This window comes from Harpia harpyja, chromosome 11 (assembly GCF_026419915.1).
Source record: "Harpia harpyja isolate bHarHar1 chromosome 11, bHarHar1 primary haplotype, whole genome shotgun sequence".
In the NCBI taxonomy this organism is placed as follows: Eukaryota; Metazoa; Chordata; class Aves; order Accipitriformes; family Accipitridae; genus Harpia; species Harpia harpyja.
Genome location: NC_068950.1, coordinates 35747354 through 35766356, shown reverse-complemented (window position 1 = coordinate 35766356; position 19003 = coordinate 35747354). Strand labels below are relative to the sequence as shown.

Below are 19003 nucleotides of genomic sequence, written 5' to 3'. Positions count from 1 at the left end.
TGCCCGCAGGTGGGGGTCCCCAACGCTTCTCCATCGGGGGGGTCTGAACCAGGGACCAGCTGCTGGTTGTGCGAGACACTGCACAGACACTCAGCGTGGATGGGGCAAGAGGTATATCGGTGTTGTGTGAGTTGTGTGACCCTACGCGGTGACACCTGCGATGGTGCTAAAATGGCCTCCCATAGCCCTTCTGGTGGACCCACTCCAGATCACGGGGATGTTTACACCGATCGACACAGAGCAATCACAGCCTGCAATAGGCCCCAAGAAGTCTTCAAGAAGAAGGATGCCACCAACCAGTTCCACCAAGGCATGGGCCTGCTCTGTGCCTCAGTTTCCCCTCCCGCCCGATGCCCATCCTGCTTGTGTAAATGTAAATCGCGGGTCACCCGAGGGCCTGCACAGATCAAACCTTCCCTCTGGGAAAGTCAGTGTGTATATTTAATTGTGTTTGCTCCCATCCCACAGCAAATAGGGAGAGCTGGAAATTTGGGCCGTGCAGTAACTGGCTGTCTGTCTCCCTCTCCTGGCCTGTTCAGAAAACAGGGCTCGCGCTCTCTAAAAAAAAAAAAAAAAAAAAAAAAAAAAAAAGCAGGGTTTGTGTGCTTTTTTCCAAGCAAGGAAAACCACAGTACCAGTGGTCAAGGAGGTCTGGATTCAGCCCAGTCACATCAGAGACGCACAAGGGCTCAGGCCCCTGCTACGACTCAGGACCCCACTTAAATCTTGACCCCAAGCTATCAAATAACATCACTTTGGATGAAGACTGTCAGGATTAAACTTGGACCTGCCCCTGTTAGCCTCAAAACTTGGCCTGTGGGGCTTCAAACACAAATAATATTGTTTCCCCTTCTCTGCGATATGCAGTCAGAGAAGGTGGAGATGCCCTTGCTCAGTTGAAGGTGCATGGTCCTGGCCACTGCAACAAATCCTGGCAGCAGCAGAGCTTCAGGTGTCTTGAGCACTGACGGTTTGCAGAATCAAGCCCTGCTGGGCCATCCTCCTTAGCAAAACCAACCCGGCCCAGACGGACCAACAGCAAATCTCCCCTCATTTTATAAGAGCACTTTAAACCGTCCGAAATCAAAGCACTGCTCCCCACAAAAGTTCGGGCTGTCCCATCACCCAAAGAGCCAGAAAAGGGCTTTCTGCTTCGTTCAACACTCCTTGCAAGTACAGGGTATACAGTGCAGGGGTTTAGGGCGCAAAAGCCTCCGAGAATGAGATTTCTGCCAGGCCAACAGCTCAATCCTGCTCTCTGGTGGCTCACACCCGAAAGGCCAAGCGCACCCAGCAGCGATGTTCTGTGGGAGCAGCTGGAGATGCACACCGGGCCTGGCCCGGTGTTCCCCCATGGGCTGGAAGGGGGCTGTGCTCCTCTTTCTGTATTAATTTAGCTCACGATACAGCTCAGAAGGCAGCTATGCACAAGAAGATGGAGATCGAGGAAGGTTTTATGATTCCCTGCTTGAGCGGGGCATGGGTCCGTCACTGGAGGGGGTCCGGGGGCTCCATAAAGGGGCTTCAGCCCATCACCCTTCTTTTAAAAGTCCCTCCAAATCCTTTGCATCATGGTAAGCATCCTGCTGCTCTGCACAGATTGCTCACAACCCTTGCAACAGCCTTTCCTGCACTGCCCCAGTCTGTAAAAAACCACCCCCCCACCCCCCAATATCTCCTTGCTGAAGGGCCACAAGGTGTGGAGCAAGCTGGGGAGCATTTCTTCTAGATCTCCTCACCCCATCCCTGCTGAGATGTACCCATGCTCCCAGCCTCACTGATGTGGCAGCACGATGGGCTCACTTGAAGCGCAGGGCACGAGCAGATGTCTCTTGGGGACACCACCTCTACGGTTCCCAGCAAACCCATCAGTCTCCCAGGGCTGGGCAATCACTGCCTGTGACCCCAGGAATGGTTTTATCAATTCAACACACCATGAGGCAGCATCCTGTAAAGCCTAGGCTCATCACTTCCTATTCTGAGGAGCATTTAACCATCTTCTCCATACTGGCTTCACCCTGTAAAGTTTTAAACACAGAGACGACCCCTCATTCTTTGCTCTGTAATGCACAATAAAGAAAAAGAAGGGGCAAAACTCGTCCCCACCTCAGCAGCTTTGCTGCCCTGGCTCTGCTCCCCCCTCTCTGAGCACCAGAGCAGCTCAGCGTGTAAATGTATGTAAATCTTTGGCGGTATCCACAATAGCCCCCTATGTCCTGCTCTCTTCCTCTGAACGGCTGAAGTAATTACAGTGTAGCAGTGCCAGCATGAGGCATTTCTGCAGATGAATGCACTCAATCTAAGCACAGTTTTATGTATCATTAATTTCTTTAGCATTCAAAAAAATAACTTTTTTGATGGCAGATAATACTGTAATCACTCACAATTGCCAATACAATTATCTTCATTCAGCTGTGTAAAAAAACAACTACAGGAGCAATTTTAGCCACTTAAATTTTCTTTCTCTCTCCTTTTTTAAATTTCTTATTTTTTAATGTTCACATAAAATGCAAAGCTGTTTGGATTTAAGATGCTGTAACACATGCCCTACTAGAAATGAGTCCCTGCTCCCCCATTTGTATAGAAATGAGGTTTTCAAAGCCTGAAACTACTTGCTTAAGGTGTCTTCGGCAATCTTGGGGATCTTCCAAAGGGTCCTCCCCATTCTGGGGACCCCACTGCTGTGACCTCTTCAACTTTCCCTTACTCTCCATCAAGCTGCCATGCGATAGCTGCGAGGTACACGAGGAACAAGAGAGCTTGTGCAAGTGCAAGTTGCACATGCAAGTCATGGTCCTCTTCCAGGTCAGCTCCTCCTCTGCTCTCCTGGTGGAGAAAATAGGGGAGCATTCCCTAATCTGCTTCACAACAGAGTCCACAAAGCTGGCACAAACTGTGCATTCAATCTGCTTACAGTAACTCAGGTACTCCAGCTTGAAGCAGATTTGGGAGGAACCAGTCCTCCCACTGGAGCATAATCAGTGAGGAGGACAAGCATCTTCTACAGGCAGCGGTGACTACAGAGTGAATAACAAAGGTGTCACTGAGTGAACAACTTGGTTGAGACATGCAATTTTCTTGCAGGGGCAAAAGGAATCACTCCCATGTGACACTACCTCTTGCCTGAGCTGCTGGACAACTTTCTTGCAGGGGTTAAACTCCAGATCTGAGAGGAGCTGCTTCACCTTCTTGCAGATCATGTTGACGAATCCCACTTGAGTGTTGGGAACCTACAAGGAGAGAAGAAATTTAGCAAGAGGGACTGTTGGCTGTTGTAAATGAAGCTTGGATCTTCTTTCAGAGGGCCAAACCCCGGGAAGGAGGCGACTAGCAGCTGGTGGCAGGAGCAAGCTGTTAACCTCTGGGAAACGGTCTAAAAGCAGTAGGGTGAAATGGAAGAACAGAAGTGTATAAATTCCTGGGTGAACAGCAAACAATTTCTTATTGCCTCTTCTGAAATAAGGGGCAGCAAATGAAATTAGCTGAGCGCAGCAAACAGGAGATGTCGCTTTCCTATAGTACGTAAACTGTGGATGTCCCTTCTGCAGGACACTGTGAGTGCCAGAATCAGATTCCTTCACAGCAGAAATATCTGTATGAGCACACAGCTATTAGTCACTGAAACCTAACATCTGGCTTGGGAAGCCACAGCCCTCTGGGTGCCAGGAGACAGCATTAAGGAAAACATTGCTGTGTGTTTGCCATGCTCTTGGCCTCTGCTCTGGTGTCAGATGAACAGGGGTTAGCCGGTCCTTCAGCCTGATCCAGTCCAGCTGATCATGTGTGATGTGTCACAGTTAGAAGAAGATGATGCCTTTCTGCCCCTCCTTTGGTAACCACAGGGTTACAGCGTCTCCGGGGTGTGGTGGTACCCACCCAGCCACAGCTCTGTGGACACAGGGAGGGGTGTGGGCGAAGGATCCAGATGATCCTTTTTCCCTCCCTTAGCCGCAGGCTCCAGCCCTGCCAGGCAGCGGAGGAGGTGCAGGGGCAGGACCCGTCCTCATTTCCAGCACCCCAGGATTCAAGCCCCCTTTGCTGCAGCGTATGGGCAGCCCTATGGACGTAACAGCAGAAAAGCTCCGCTTCCTCATCTGGCAAGGACACACCAGTGTCCCAAGAGGACATCAGGGCTTCACTTGCCCCACAAGCCAGCAGTTAGCCACCCACCCCAGCCTGCGGGGAGCAAGGCCAGACCCATTTTACCCCTCTTAGGTTGTCCCAGGCACATCCTGCTGGACAGGGTGTCCCCAGCCACCACCCGCCTATGCTGGAGCCCCCCCGTCCTCTGCCTTGTCCTATCTCTGCTGGCAGCTGGGTCACAGCAGAGACCCACTGCATTTTGGGGGTTCCCATGCCCTGGCTTAGCTTCCTGGAGCTGACCGGCCCCAGCAGAGATCCAAATCTTGCCACTGTCCTGCCTGATCCTCAACCCCATTTATTCACCCCCATACACTCGCCTGGGAGAGAGGAGAAGGGGGTCTCTGGCAGCAGCTCCTGGAGGCACAGGTGCTCCAGCCATAAAGCTTGTATTTTTTTTTCTTCCCTTTTACAAGCTGAATTGCAGAAGTCGAAAATTGTTCCTGCATGAGAGGTTTTAAGCAGGGTTTAAACTAGGGGGAAGAGGGTTAGAGAAGTAATTTCATCTTCCACCAGAACTAGTTTTTAACCTCTGTTTCTCCAAGTTCACCACCTTTCATGTTTTCTTGTTAAAAGACTTCAGGTGCACCTGGTTTTACAGCCTGCAGGGAAACAGCCCTATTTTGGCATTATGCTGCCATGGGGTGAGATCAGTGCAGCTGAGGAGAGCGTGAAGCCTCCAGCATGAGAAAGAAGGAAGGAGGAGATTGGGATCACAGCATCAGCTCTCACCAACCTTGAGCTGATTCCAACCTCCTGGCTCACGGCAAGGGCACCCCCACCAACCCTGCTCCCCTTGCAGTTTCTTGTGCCCTGAATAGTCTGCATGCATGGGACTGCAGTGCCCTTGGAAGCTCGCATTACTGTATAATCCTCTGAGTCCCACAGTCTGAAAGGTGGGGGGGGAGGAAAAAAAAAAAAAACAAAACGGTGGGGAAAAAAGGGCCGTTCTTGCATGTAATTTCCTTGACCCAGATAACAGGGAGCTGCTCATCCTCAAATACAGAGCAAGAAGATGCAGGCCACAAGTTCACTGAGGGCTGAATATTTCCGAGGCTTCGACACCCTTCAGCAAAGACAGTCTCAGTCCCAGGACGCTGTGTACGTACAGCGCAGCATTTCCCTCTAGAGGAGCCAGGCTCTGGCACAAGCCGCTCGGGTGCTGCCAGAATAGCTCTGATGGCTTGAAGGTTGAAGTAAAGCCAGCAGCCTGAGCAATAACACCAGTAAAATCAGATCTGGGGTAAGTAAGTCCATCGCATTTTCTAGCTCAGCATCTGCCCGGGGGTGCCTTAGGCACAGCTCATCTTGCTGGGACGCAGGGGGAAGGAGAAGACATCCCAAACCCTGCCCAACAGGTTTTCCACAAACTTATGGGCAGCATCTAAACTGGATAGCTTGAAATATTTGCTGATGAACTTTTGCAAGCGGTGAAGGTTCTTTTAAGGACAGACCTCATGTTGGGCTGGTGACAGATTATTTTGGAGTTTCCCTCGGAAGTGAGAGCAAGGCCACAGCAAACACTCCCCTGCCTGAGCACGGACGCCAGGTTTCTATGTTGGAAGTTGCAGCACTTAGCAAAGCACAGGCACACCCATGCTCTTGCCAGTGATGAAGTGGACTCCACTGGGCACAGGCTGGGACATTTATTGTTTCTTTTTCCCACACAGCTGCTCGGTCAGGAAACGCAAAGTAGCCGGGTATCGTTGGGACTCCCCCCCGCCCCGCTTCCTTGATGCTCCTAGCCAAGACTATCCCCAGAGAGGCTGAAAAATTTCAGGGAGATCAAAGCCTCACGTGGGGGACGGCAAAATAAATAAACCTTATCAGAGGGAGACCACCCAGCAGAGGGAGGGGTGAGTTTCCATCCAGGAGCCTTTCCTGCTCCCAAATCTCCTCCTCCCTCCTACCCGTGCAGCTGCTCGCAAAGCGGCAAGCTGGTGAAATCCTTTTCCAGCTGAACCCACCCCCCTCCCGCTCGGGAATCCTCCCCAGGTTTTGCCTCCCTCTTCCCCACCTCCCCATCGGCGAGCGGGTGCCCTTGGACCCGGCCGGGAGCGGGGAGGCGGCGGCAGCGGGAGGAGCGGGGCGCCCGGTCTGTCGGTCGGTCGGTCTGTGTCTGTCGGTCGTTCAGCCAGCCCCGCCATGCGGGTCCCCCTGCCCGCCCTGCTCTGCTGCTCGGCCGCCAGCCTCCTGCTGCTGCTGCTGCGATGGCGGTGGCGAAGGGGGCTCTGGAAGAAGGTGAAGGAGGCTCGGCAGAGGCAGGAGCGGAGCTTGGTGCAGATGGAGATGGCTGTGCGGTGCTTTCGGGAGCAGGTGGGTGCAATAAGCCGCGCTTCTCCCCTCCTTCACCCACCGGGGCGGGAGAGGCTGCGGATGGGCAAGCCGCCTCCGCCCGCCCAGGCGATGGCTCCTCACCCCGGCCCCTTCCCTTTATCATATAGCCCCGGCGACAGCGGCCGTGCAGCCCTCCCTGCGGGCTGGGGGGGGGTCTCCCTGCAAGGGGCAGCTGCTGGGTTGTGCCCGCAGAGCTTGCTCGGTTGCGAGACGGCATTCCGGCTCCTAATACGGAGCTACGGGGAGTTCGTTTTCTTTTTTTCCCTTTCTAAATCTACGCGTGCGTGCACACACAAGCCCCCCGGCAATGCAGCCATCCCCTCTGCAGCAGGGGTGGGGAGGAAATGCTTCCTGGGGCAGCCGGTGCAGCGGGGGATAACGGGCAGCGGCGCAGGCGCCAGCAAACAGTCACCGGCAGCGAGAAGAGGAAAAATCCCGGCCCCTCGTCCGAAAGCTTCCCGGCCCCTTCCGCCGCGGTAGGAGGCTCAGCCTGGCTGCCGAGAAGGCGGTAGGAAAAGGCGAGAGGCAGCGCGTTATCAGCAGAGGCCAAAGTGCAGCCGCGCTGCCCGAGGACGCTGCCCGCAGGGATGGGACGCGAAGCCACCGGTGCCGAGGCGCCGTGCCCAGAAATCCGGCTCGACGGCTCCGTGCACCCTGTGATCCCGTCAGACTGCCTGACCCGGACTTGGAGTGGACTCGCTTGGGTTCAGAGTCCAGCTTGGGGGATGAGGTTTCGTGCTTTTTTCGTGGTATTCAGTAGGTGGCGAGGAAATCTCTGCTGACCCAAAAATGCCCTGTCTGCTGTCAGCCAAGGGGCTCCCCGGTTTGCGTGCTTCCCTGTAGGATATCTTGGCGATACCAGGAGAAGAGCTGGTGCCGGGTCCGCTTTCGTTTCTTGCTGGAGCGATGTCTATAACCGCGCCACCAATTCCCACTGTAATTCAGCAGAGAACGTTGCACCGAGCAGTTCCCCCAGGCCTGGCCAAGACCTGTCTGAACAAGGCTGCATGAAAGGCTTTGTCTTAAGCAGCAGGTGCTTGGTGAGACCGGTCTGGCCAGGAAGAAAAGGCTTTAGAAAGCCTGGATTACTGCTGGCCCTGCTGGTTTCATGCCATGCTCACTAGTATCGGGTAGGAGCAGGATCGCAGTCTTGAGGCAGATACTGCATTTGGCCGCTAAATGGCAGATATTTTTTGGATGGGTTACAGCGGGCACCAAGGGGCCAGGAGGAGCCCAGCAGCTGAGGTAGAGGTGTGTCATTGCCTGTTCAACCTTTTCCGTAGCATCCTTCCGTGAACATGATTTCCATCCTCTCTCTGCCTTTGCCGGAGCTCTCCAAGAAACTCCGGGATGGCTCCCTCCCTCTGGAGCATGTCTTCTATGCCTACGTGGGCAAGGTGAGGAGCAAGGGTGGCGGGGCAGCGTCTCACCCACCGTGGGGCTGGCTTTTTTGGGGGAGAAGCACAGCACAAGGTTCAAGTGCTGCTGAGCTGTCATTGCTTGCTGGTTAGTGCTGGGCCCATCTGTGCTTTTCTGTGAGTGAAGGGAGAGCTGGGCGTCTGGCTGCCGTGGCTCTCAGCTTGGTTTGGAGCAAAAGAGAGCAGCAAGCTCAGCATCTGGAGAGCCCATACCATGCTAGGGGGGCCCATACCTTCCCAGGGGCAGGTGTAGCTATAGGGAAGTTGCAGAGTGCTGCTGTTGTCTCCTCTCCACCTCCAAATGCATTGGTAAACCTCAAAGGCTCAGTGTCCGCTTTCATTCTCTACTTTTGCCATAATGCCCTGATTGCCTCCTGGGTTCCCACTTTGGGATTATCATTTTATGCCACCCCAGAAGCTCAATCAAGAGAATAGCCTTTGGTATTCTGCTGGGCTGAGTGCCTCTCTTCATCACGCACCAGCTGGTGCTATGGCCCCCCTGTGTCCAGACAATATTTTGGAGTTTGGCATGAAAACGTCTTGGAAAGGAACAGAAAGGGCTGCCCCGATACCGATTGTCCAGATGGGGAGGTGGAAAAGGGAGAAGAGGCAGGTGTCCCTTGCAAAACAGAAGGCCGTTGTGCAACACTGCGGGCCGTGTCTCACCTGTGGGCTTTGCCTGCTTTCCCCAAGGCCCTCCAAATCGCCACAGAAACCAACTGCATCACGGAGTATCTGCAGGAAAGCGAGACCCAGCTCCGGAAAGCGAAGCGGACAGGGAAGCTGGGTTTGCTCTATGGGGTGCCTGTCAGCATCAAAGACTCCATCGACTGCCAGGTACTGCCAGCGTGATACTGTGGGTATCCTGACATCCCTGTGGTTTGAACTTTGGTGGCAGGGGGAGGTTTGACTTCAGCATCTTGCTTGACTTTGTCATAGCTGATGTGGGATGGCCTGCCCTGGCAGGTGATGGGGTTTGCTGCCCGTCTCCCATATAAGCCAACGGAGAAGGCTGGTCAGATTTACTACCAATATACTATGCAAGGTGTGGGTGATGGATGGGTTGTTGGAGGTGCATGCACGTGCTTTTATATATATATAAAAATACATAAAAACACAGGGGCAGGGGGAATTTCCATCCTCCATTTGGAAACCTCATTGTCTTGTGTTCCCAGGATCATGATTCCACGTTAGGGTTTATAAAAAACCTCAATAAACCCGCAGCAGAGGACAGCGTGGTGGTGCAGGTGCTCAGGAGACAGGGGGCAATTCCATTTGTCAAAACCAACGTTCCTGTGTCCCTCATCAGGTAGGTGGGTGCTCCATTTCCTCGGCGTGGCAGCAGTCCTCCCTCCCTCATCCCAGGTGAGGGTTTCTATCAAGTCTAATTCTCATTTCCCACTTCTTTTTAAATAACAACACCTGGTCCCCATCCTTAGTGTCTTGAAGTTTTACTTAAAAAAGTAAGCACATTTACACTAAGGATGAAAATTAACTCTAGTTCCAAATGGAAAAAAAGGAGAAGAGGGGAGAAATCGCTGCCCTTCTTTCCTGTGCTGGGTGTTTTTAAATCACTTTTTTTTTTATTAACCCCTTATACATGGTCCTGTTAACTATACAGTGCAAACGCATATCCATGGCAGGGGAAGCTCATTAGCTAGTTAAGCTAACGACCTTACATTATCCTGCCCCCAAACCTCCTGCTGTATCTGGCAAGAGCATGCTTGATGTCATTGATATGGTGCGAGGTCAGGTGCGCTCTGTCAGACAGCCACCCTGCTGCTGTCTCTGTGTACTGACAAGTGAACTCTGGCAAAGCTCCTCCGTGCATGACTATTGCCCAAGCCGTATGAAATGCCTTCCTTAAGGCGACACGGCAATGACTGGCCATGTTTAAAAAAAAGCCACAGAAAGAGGTTGCCCCAGAGATTATCGGATTTTGCACCAGTTCCTGGGGAACTCCGATGTTCAAATATTGCTGCAGTTGGCATTTGGCCTGTTCCCAAGCAGGGGCTCAGCAATGCCCCCCCAGCATGGAGGGGCCTGGACCTGCTGCAGGTGGGCTGCTTTGGATGTCCTGTGGCACTCAGGACCACCTGAGCAGGGAGGCTTTCCAGGAGGCTTGATGTATTTGTGCTGCCAGAAGGTCTGCCTGGGGAAGGCTTGACGACACTGAAATTAGCTGGCAGTGAATCTAGGACATGGGACCGCCATGAAAAGCGTGGTGGTCTTCATGGGAGCTTTGGGAAGCTCCCTCGGACGAAGTGATGTCAATGTGACAACTAGTGAATTATCTAATTACCTTCTGAAGGTCTTTTTGTAGTGACTGGGGTCCACATCAGCAGATATCTACATTCTTCTCATTTGCAATCTCCCTCTCTCTCTTTAGCTATGACTGCAAGAACTTAATCTTTGGTCAGACGTTCAACCCTCTGCTCTACACCAGAACCCCTGGAGGCTCCTCCGGTGGAGAAGGGGCACTTGTAGGAGGAGGTGGATCCATCTTGGGCTTTGGGACAGATGTAGGAGGGAGCCTGCGTTTCCCCGCTGCCTTCTGTGGGATCTGTACACTCAAACCCACCGGGAACAGACTCAGGTACTGCAAGTAATGCAGTGATGTCTCTGGTGAGACTCACCCGCCACCCTACCGACCGCTGTGCTGGGATGCTCTTACTCCTGTGGGCAAGGGGAAACTTGGGAGGAACTGCAAAGGGCTTGTTTCTCCCTCCTGCCTGGACATTTTCTGGGGCCTGTATGGAGGGAAGCGTTGTTTCCCCCAGAACAGAGATGGGGAAACCTCTCCATCTGCATGCTAAGGGGGTGGTTGTTCCTGACTGACAGGGCATAAACCATTCTGGCGTAGGATCTCTCTTGGGCTTCCCCTTGGCCCTTCTGCCAACCTCTGCATCTGCAAAGGGAGGGCAGTGTTTTCATTACCACTTGCTACTGTTTAAAGCCTTTCCCTTCAATGAAAACTACTCAGCTGCTGTATTTTGTGTGTCTCTTTTCTTCACAGTAAAAAAGGAATAACTTGTGGTGTCCTTGGGCAGAAGGCAGGTAGGAATTGATGGTTGTCCCCCAGGGAGGGCAGTAGGGCAGGGGTGAGAAGGACCCTCAGCTGGTTGTGGGGGACCTTCTCCAACACGTTCAGAGAGAGAAGCAGGTTCCCTTTCAGGGACTTTTTCACAGAGCCACTCCCATACTGTGATTCCTGAAAACCTGGAATATGCGTGAGCCAAGGGGAGCAGTTTGTGTAACATGTAAACCTCAACACACCCTGTAACCCCCAGGTTGCTGTGTTGTCTGCCACTGCTTCATGGGAGGTGTGATTAGCAGTCAAAGGGAGTGTCTTAAGCTGTCCTTGTGTTGTGATCAACAAAACTTTTTGTTTAATTTTGTAAATCAAGAAATGGAGACATCAGGGCACGTATTGATGGATAGCAAGTCTGGGTCCATAACGATGGGCCTGCTGATGGGAAGACACCTGTAGGCATCCCCAGCTCAATTCTCAAAGAGGAACTGTTGCGAAGACTAGATTAAGTCAAAACGACACCAAGAGGTCCTGCTTTTGCAGGACATGCCCTTGGAAGACCCCTAGCCATGAATGCTCTCTTCTGGTCTCTTCCAGTGGTCACAGCAGTGGGGCCGATGGCAAAAGACGTGGAGAGCCTGGCACTGTGCATGCGGGCGCTCCTGTGCAAGGACATGTTCAGCCTGGACAGCACAGTGCCCCCCCTTCCCTTCAATGAAGAGGTAAAGGACCTCAAAGGGGGTGAAGGTCTCTGAGAAGAGCTGCCATTGCTCAGGCCGAAAACACCAGTGGCTCACGGGAGCCCTCCGGGACCTGCGGGTGGGCACGTGGGTGAGAGAAGTGCTGTTTTCCAGACTCCCCCTGCGGCATGGGTGTACTGATGGCTCCTGACGCTGCTGACATCCTTCCCGCTGGCACTCTCCCTTGCTCTGCAGGTGTACTCCAGCACGCAGCCCCTCCGCATAGGCTACTATGAAACCGATTTCTTCACCATGCCAAGCCCTGCCATGAGACGTGCCGTTCGGGAGACGAAGCAGCTGTTGGAGGATGCTGGCCACACGGTAGGATGTTGCATGAACCCAATAGTCATGCGGCATCTATTCTTCCTTCCTACCATGCCTTTGGGACCCATGGGTGAACATCAAGCAAATTTGGCAAGGAAAGGGGGCCTGTAATCCACTCAGCTTGCCACAGGTTTGATGAAAGTAGATAGCTGCTTCTGGAAAAGATAAATTCTTTATATTGCAACTTGATTTCCCCTCTTGGCAGGGTCTCAGTGCTGTTTAGGTGCTGGTGAACACAAAAGGGAGCCCACCCCAATCCATAACACATGCTGGGGAGTAGACACACTGCAGTATGACTTGTCTGTAGTGTGGGTGCATTTACTCACACCCTGGCTGAGATCCACATTGTGCTAGGTGCTGTACAACCAGGGTCCTGAGGCAGTGCCCGCAGGGAGCTTACAGTCCTGATGGTGTATGATTACTGTCAGGTTAGCGTGTTTCCTGAGCCTGATGGACCACTCTCTTCAGTGACTGTGACGAGCTGTTGTCCAAATGCTTGTTTAGTCTATTCTCAAGCCAATTTCCCCTCTTCTGCATCATATCCTTTGGCAAGCAGTTCCACAGATCTACTGTATGTTGCATGGAAAGCCACCTCCTGGTTTTGTATCTGGAAACAAGAACCTAAGGAGAAAATAGACGGGTAGTTGCAGATGGCAGATCTTTTATAGCCAAGCAGTCCCATATTGACCCTGACCTGTTTCTAGGGTCTCAGGTTTCTGGGGTGCTGAGCAGAGGTTGTCTCCTTCATCCTCTTTGCCATTTCAGCGAGTCATCTCCTGTGCGTGAGGCATGGTCGTGGCTGCACACCTCCCCTGTACCCTTGCAAAAGAATCGGGAGTGAAGTGGGAAGCAGAGACTCATGCTCTCTGTCCCCCACTGCCAGTTTTGGAGGGACCTTTGTGCCTGCTTGGACTTCAGGGGGCCAAGCCCATCCTGTATCTCTTGACTCGTCCGTTTGTTGCTCAAAGGGAAAATGGTGTTTTCAGGGAAGGATGGATGGGATGGAGAGGCCCTCATGGCCTCAGATGCTGGAGGCTTTCCTGAGGGCTTCTCAGGAAATCCTCAGCCCAGCTCAGCCCACTGAGAGCCCTCAATGGCTTCTCCCACACAGCTTGCTTGTGCCACTGACACGTCTTCCATTTTCCTTCTAGCTGGTGCCCTTCGAACTCACAAATGTGGACTACGTGGTCTTTAACTTCTGCTTCAGGGGAATATTTGCAGATGGGGGCACCTCCCTTCTCAAGAAATTGTAAGTATAGCCTGGAACATTTTGATGGGATCAGCACCTTTCTATGAAAATCCTCCCTGGGGTCTGGCTAGCATCCAGATACAGGTAGCAGATCTACTGGATGTAGATAGTGGCTAATATGCACTGGGATTTACTGGGAAGCTTACCATCAAGCAATTCAGCTGAACCTTGGCTCTCTTTGGGATTGTTAGCAGTCTTGACAGATGAAAGGAAACTGGGTGCTGATATCCTATAAATATTGTGAGAATCAGAGGAGCCCAGAGGAGTGGAGCAAACCTTTTTGTCACTTAGATATGCTGTTCAGAGGGGTTGGCCTTCTGAAAGCTGATCTACTGTGATTGCTTCCCGACACTGCTCAGCCAAACCCCCTTTTCTCTTTCAGCAAAGGGGAGCTGGACAAAAGTGTGGGGCTGTTCTTCTGGTTGGCGAAGTCACCAAACTGGCTAAAAACTGTCCTCTCCTGGATTGCCAAACCCTTCGTAAGGTCCATTTCTTTCTAGAGTAGATGGAGTTAAGCAGTAGGTGGTGAAGAACTTGTCTCCCATTGCAGTAAGTCTTCATCATAGAGAAGTCTCTAGGCATTGCTTCCTGGCTGTTCTTAGACACATCTCCAAGCTGGAGTGATGCTATTTCTGTTCCTCCTCTCCCCCCTTTGGGGAGAATCCACGAGTCCTTCCTGAGCACTGAGTCAACAGCTTGTATTTGTGATGGAGCTGTCTTGGAGGACAGGGCTGGGATTAATGTAGATTATTTTCCTTTTTTTTTTTTTTTTTTTTTTACTTTCTCCTTCTCAGGTGCCTCGATTTTCAAATATCGCAAGAAGTATGACAGCAAAGTGAGTAAATCTGAGCCTGAGCAAATGTGTGAAGATCTGGGTTTCTCTTTTGGAGGGCAGCAGTGTTTGCTGCATTAGGGATACTGCCCCAGCTGCATGCATCTGAGCAAACACAAGGCAGAATACACAAGGGTGGGAGCAAACAGAGCAGTTTATGTCAACACCATAACCCTGCAGGGTGTGGCAAACTGTTCTAGTACTGAGGATGGGAATGAGGGCAAGGGTTCACAGCCTCTTGCTTAGGAACTGGATGAAGCTTGTGGGAATGAAATATAATGTTGCCTTCAGCACTGGTTAATGCATCTGTCATACCACGAGGTAGGCACCCTGTAAGACAGAAGGAAAGATAATGCACAGGGAAGGAGGCTTGCTCTTCCTTGCTATGATATCAATGTTAGGCAGTTAGTGGTGAGAAAGGACTCCAGTCCCGTAGCAGAAAGGGTGTATTTTGTGCTGTGCCTCCAAGGCAGTACGTCTGTCCCCCCATCAAAGGGTCAGTCCACCTCACACAGCCTGGCCTTTGAGGAGTCATGTGCCTGGGCTTCCACCTCCTGAGCACAGCAGCAGTAACAGGGCTGGACACTTGTCAGGCCAAAGCAGCACTGCACCAATCTGCCTTTAGTTATCCCTCCATCATGGGCAGAAGCAGAAATAAGACCCCGAGCCCTTCAGAGGAAAGCCAAGACTTCGTCAAAGTCCTCTCTTCCCTTGGCTGCAGCTCCAGGAGCAGATCTAACCTGTGCCCATCTTCTCTGCCCCTAAAGCTGCTCTTTGCAGGAGCTCTTGATGCCTTTCTTTGGTTTTGTTTCCTTTTTCAGCACAGTGGATGAAGTCTGGAGTCTTCATCATGAAATTGAGGTAAAGTATTGCAATTTAGGGTTAGATAATTTTTGTTTTATTTCTCTTTGGGAAGAGGTAGATTCAGTACCCACCAAAGTTAGATGATCAAGTCACTGGTGATGTGGGGTAGGAACATACATCACTCTTCAACAGATCTCACTTGGATGCGCAACTTCTCAACACATTTAAAGATTAGGACGACACGTAGACACATTCATGATCCCGAATCAGACCTGAATTTTTCACTCCTACACTTGAAAATGTAGGCCATCAGCTGCAGCAGACTTGCCTCTATTTCCATTCTGGTTTCCTCAAGACCCGTGCCCCTTTCCCAGGTTGCCATGTGCCCCCACACTCAGTCTTTCCCCACCTCCAGTTTTAGCAGGGGGGAGGATGCTTTGTACACTGGGAGGGCTGTTGACCAAGCAGCCAAGGGTTGCTGGGTTTTAGTGGGATCAGGCCTGATGTAGCCTGATGGCTGCTCCTGGGGAAGGGTCGAGAGCCTGGCTGGGCACCCAAGGAGAGCATCAGCCAGCAGCCATGGGACAGTACATTCATCCCACTGACCACTAGTGCGTTTCCTCCTCAGGAGTTTTGCCACCAGTTCATTGCCCAGTGGAAAAAGCTGAATCTGGATGTCATGCTTTGTCCCATGCTGGGTCCAGCTTTCGGCATCGGCTACCCTGGGAAGCTCTCAGGTAGGACTGCCAGCGGGGGGGACACCTTTACCCCTGCTGTGGCACTCCACCAGTGTCAACGAGAAGTATTCCTCCTCCTCCTTCCCTCACAGCCCCACGGCACTGGCCAGCGGTGGGAAGAGCTCGGCTCTTGGGGCAGCTGCAGCCCCAGCCCGTGGGGTACACCCAGGACAAAACCCCCCGGTGCGTGTGGGAGCCAAGGGGCAGGTTTCCATCCCGCAGCCCTTGAATTCCCAGTGCAAGCGCCCCGTTAGCTGGAAGCTTGCTTACGCGGAGGGGGGCGAAGGCTTTCCCTGCTGCGGGCTGGTGCTGTGAGCTCCCCTTCTCCCCCAGTGGCAGTCAGCTACACCGTGCTCTACAACGCCTTGGACTTCCCTGCCGGTGTGGTCCCCGTCACGATGGTGACGGATGAGGATGAGGAGGAGCTGAAGGGCTACCAGGGGTACTTTCGGGACTGGTGGGACCGGACCCTGGCGAAGGTGAGTGGCACCAGGTTCCCCAGGGGCATGAGCATCCCCATCCCTTCCCCTGGACAACCCCCTGCCCTCTCCCCCTCTGTTTGTGCCACAGGCTTTTCGTGGTAGCGTGGGGCTGCCCGTGGCCGTGCAGTGCGTGGCCTTGCCGTGGCAGGAGGAGCTGTGCCTCCGGTTCATGAAGGAGGTGGAGACCCTCGTCTTGAAGAAAAACAGGTTCGTCTGAGTCCTGCGCGTTCGCCCGGAGCAGGATCCCAGCTAACATCAGCACAGGTCATCCTTTGGTCTGACTCGCCTGCAGGACTCATGTTCCCCTCCACGAGGATGCAGTGATGGCTGGTCTGGCTGCTGGCTTTGGGGTGCAAGGGGAAAGCGAGGTGAGCTCCGCAGTGGTGGAGCACTTCCAATCATTGTCCTAATACAGTATTTTTTGTTATCAGAAAGTCTGTTGTTTCAGGTCTGTGTTTGTGTGTGGGTTTGGGGTGGATTTTAATAACCCTTTCAACACCCCCAAGGGAAGTGCAAGAATATGATCTTTCTCTTACAAATGGGGAAACTGAGCCATGGGACTGGTTTTGTCCAAGACATTCAGATTCCTGCTTGGAGTGCTGTAGGAAAAGGGATTTTCCCCTCCATTCTCAGCTCCCTGAGGATGAAATCCAGTCTTTTCCCTGCCACAGACCAGCAATCCAAGGTCAAAGCTGAGCCTGCCTGCAGGCTCTGGCAAGCAGGGAGGGAGCTGGACCGCTTCACACAGCACAGGGCTGCTGGCACCCTGCACACCATGGAGGGGAATTCTGGAGTGATCGTTAACTCCCATCTCATTCGTACATCTACTCCTGCTTTCCCCAGAGCAGAGATACGAAGTGCTTCAGCTCACGGTATTGCATGTATAAAGCAGCGTGCCAGGGCCAGATGGCCAGCTGGACAGCCTGACCTGCACACCCTCTCCTCCTGTTTGGCAGAGGGGGCCATGCCAGGTTTTCCAGGGGGGTTTTATGGCTGCTGGCAGCTGCTGACACCGGGATTGGCAGCCCCGGCTGCTCCCGGTAGGTTAAGGGTGTTCCAGAAAGAGATATAGCAATGCTTTTGCAGCATTTTCCCAATGCAGCAATGTCACAAGTGGATTGTAACAAAGCTCTGGCAGGATTTAAGTTTGGGTTTTTTAATGGATTATTGTTGTTTAAACCAGAGTCATGCAAAAGCATGGGGTCTTTTCAAGGGCTGGGCAGAGGGGTTTTTCCCAGCCTAGGAGAAAGCAGCCCCCAGGACCCCGATTCTTTATCAGCAGGCTTTGAAAAAAGGAGGGAGGGAGCTCCAGACATCCCAGGACTGAATGCTATGTAAAGCCAAGCCACAGAAGAGCTTGGGTGGGGGGTTTCACCAGTTGCAGGTGCTCCCTGCCCACACAGAAAATGCTGGATGGGGTTTATCTGTTTGCATTTTAAAATTCAAGCCTGGAGGAGCTTGTCACTCCACGAGAGCCAAGCACTGCATTGCTCTGTTAATTTAACTGCTTTCTCCCTGGCATGGAGCTGGGCAGGGTGCAGGAGTCCAAATGACAGAGACACCAGTGGACCTGAACTTCACTGGAAGACCTGAGCGAGGACCTTCAGCGAGCCGTGCCCACTGCCACGGGACAGTGCACCAAACAGGGCCAAAGGTGCTGTGTGACTTTGGGGACTTGTGGTTGCCAAAAAGGGCCAGCTGCAGGCTGCTTCCAGCCCAGCCTGGACAGAGGGAGGTCAGTGCGAATGGCAGCACTGAAGCTTAAGGCTAGGATGGGGCAATGAAGACCACATCCTCACAGTCAGTGGGGAGAGGTTGGTGACATCTGCATTGAATTGTTTGGCTCTTTTTGCTCTCTGTCCTGGCTGAACAGGGAGGATCCTCCTTGCCTTTCCAGTCAGCAGCTAATTTCTCTACAAGGTCTTGCTTCTTCCCCAAGCTCCCTCCCCGCTGCCACAGGAATAATCCCACGGGATGTGTCTGTAACAGGGAAGGTAACACGATAGCAGCACAGTCACTGGCTTTCGGTCCCCAAACAAGACCTCTCCACCAGAGAGCAATGATTACCCTGGTTGCAGCCTCCTTACGAGCTCTGCTACCCTACTTCTTGGAGCAGAGCCAGCATCTCTCCAGATATGGCAATGCTGCCTTACAGCTTGGCAATGAATTTTCAGAGACATCTCCTGTTCCTTCCCTGTAGGTTTGCAGACCCTTGACACTTGAGAGAAGTTTGATTTTGCAGCCCTTCCTTTCTGTACTCTTGGGGACAGTCTCATGGGTGGGGAGCACCCTTGGCAAGGGGCAGCTCCTGGGGCTGGCAAGGCTGCATAGTTCAGCTCCTTCGCCTTGTGCTGGCTGGAAGATGGCTTAGAAAGTGGAGAGCAGATAGGATACTGGGTCCATCAGAGAGGATTTCCCAGAAGTGCTCACCCCCTGATCTGGGTTGCCAAAATACTTTTCAAAAGGGCTTGGCTTGAAAATGACACAGAGCAGTCGTGCTTCTTGAGGGCATCTTCAGATAGCTCCTTCCACACCGCCTTTCCAGAGTCACTGTGTCCTTCTTGCACCTTCATACTCTTGGTTCTCCTGAGCTCCCTCTTCTCCAATAGGTGCAATTTCACCCCCCGCACCAGGTTCCCCAGAACAAACAGCAACGTTGTCCCAGGCTCAAAGGGCTGCACGTGCTGCTGCCTGAGGAACAGAGATGATGGCTGAGCACCTCTAGTTAATAGGCTTAAGTGCTAATTAATTATTAGACATGGGTATAGTAGGGATAGCCCGATCTGGGTTTTGCAGACTTTCAGCTTTGTTAATCAGCTCTGGCCCCTGTACGTAGCCAGGTACAGCAGCAGCCAGTGGCTTGGGGAGACACAGCCTTGGGGGACACCCCCCCAAACCCAGTGTGAGCC

The 19003-nt window shown here is 52.6% G+C and overlaps 1 protein-coding gene across 1 annotated transcript; it reads left to right on the top strand.

Moving 5' to 3' along the window:
• The first annotated feature begins 6051 nt into the window (after positions 1-6051).
• LOC128148338 (fatty-acid amide hydrolase 1-like) lies at positions 6052-16528 on the top strand. Its single transcript, XM_052802057.1, has 15 exons — positions 6052-6456; positions 7761-7874; positions 8589-8732; positions 9071-9204; positions 10285-10491; positions 10912-10952; positions 11524-11648; positions 11862-11987; positions 13142-13239; positions 13622-13718; positions 14034-14074; positions 14893-14932; positions 15504-15612; positions 15946-16091; positions 16183-16528. The coding sequence occupies exons 1-15, from the start codon at positions 6286-6288 to the stop codon at positions 16309-16311; spliced, it is 1722 nt and encodes a 573-aa protein (XP_052658017.1). The 5' UTR covers positions 6052-6285; the 3' UTR covers positions 16312-16528.
• The last annotated feature ends 2475 nt before the right edge of the window (positions 16529-19003 follow it).

Excerpts from the sequence above, each read along its gene's own strand:
- LOC128148338 (XM_052802057.1), top strand. The coding sequence starts at position 6,286 with ATGCGGGTCCCCCTGCCCGCCCTGCTCTGCTGCTCGGCCGCCAGCCTC. Across the intron at positions 10,953-11,523 it reads TGTCCTTGGGCAGAAGGCAG|TGGTCACAGCAGTGGGGCCG; the intron begins GTAGGAATTGAT and ends GGTCTCTTCCAG. Across the intron at positions 15,613-15,945 it reads CTACCCTGGGAAGCTCTCAG|TGGCAGTCAGCTACACCGTG; the intron begins GTAGGACTGCCA and ends CTTCTCCCCCAG.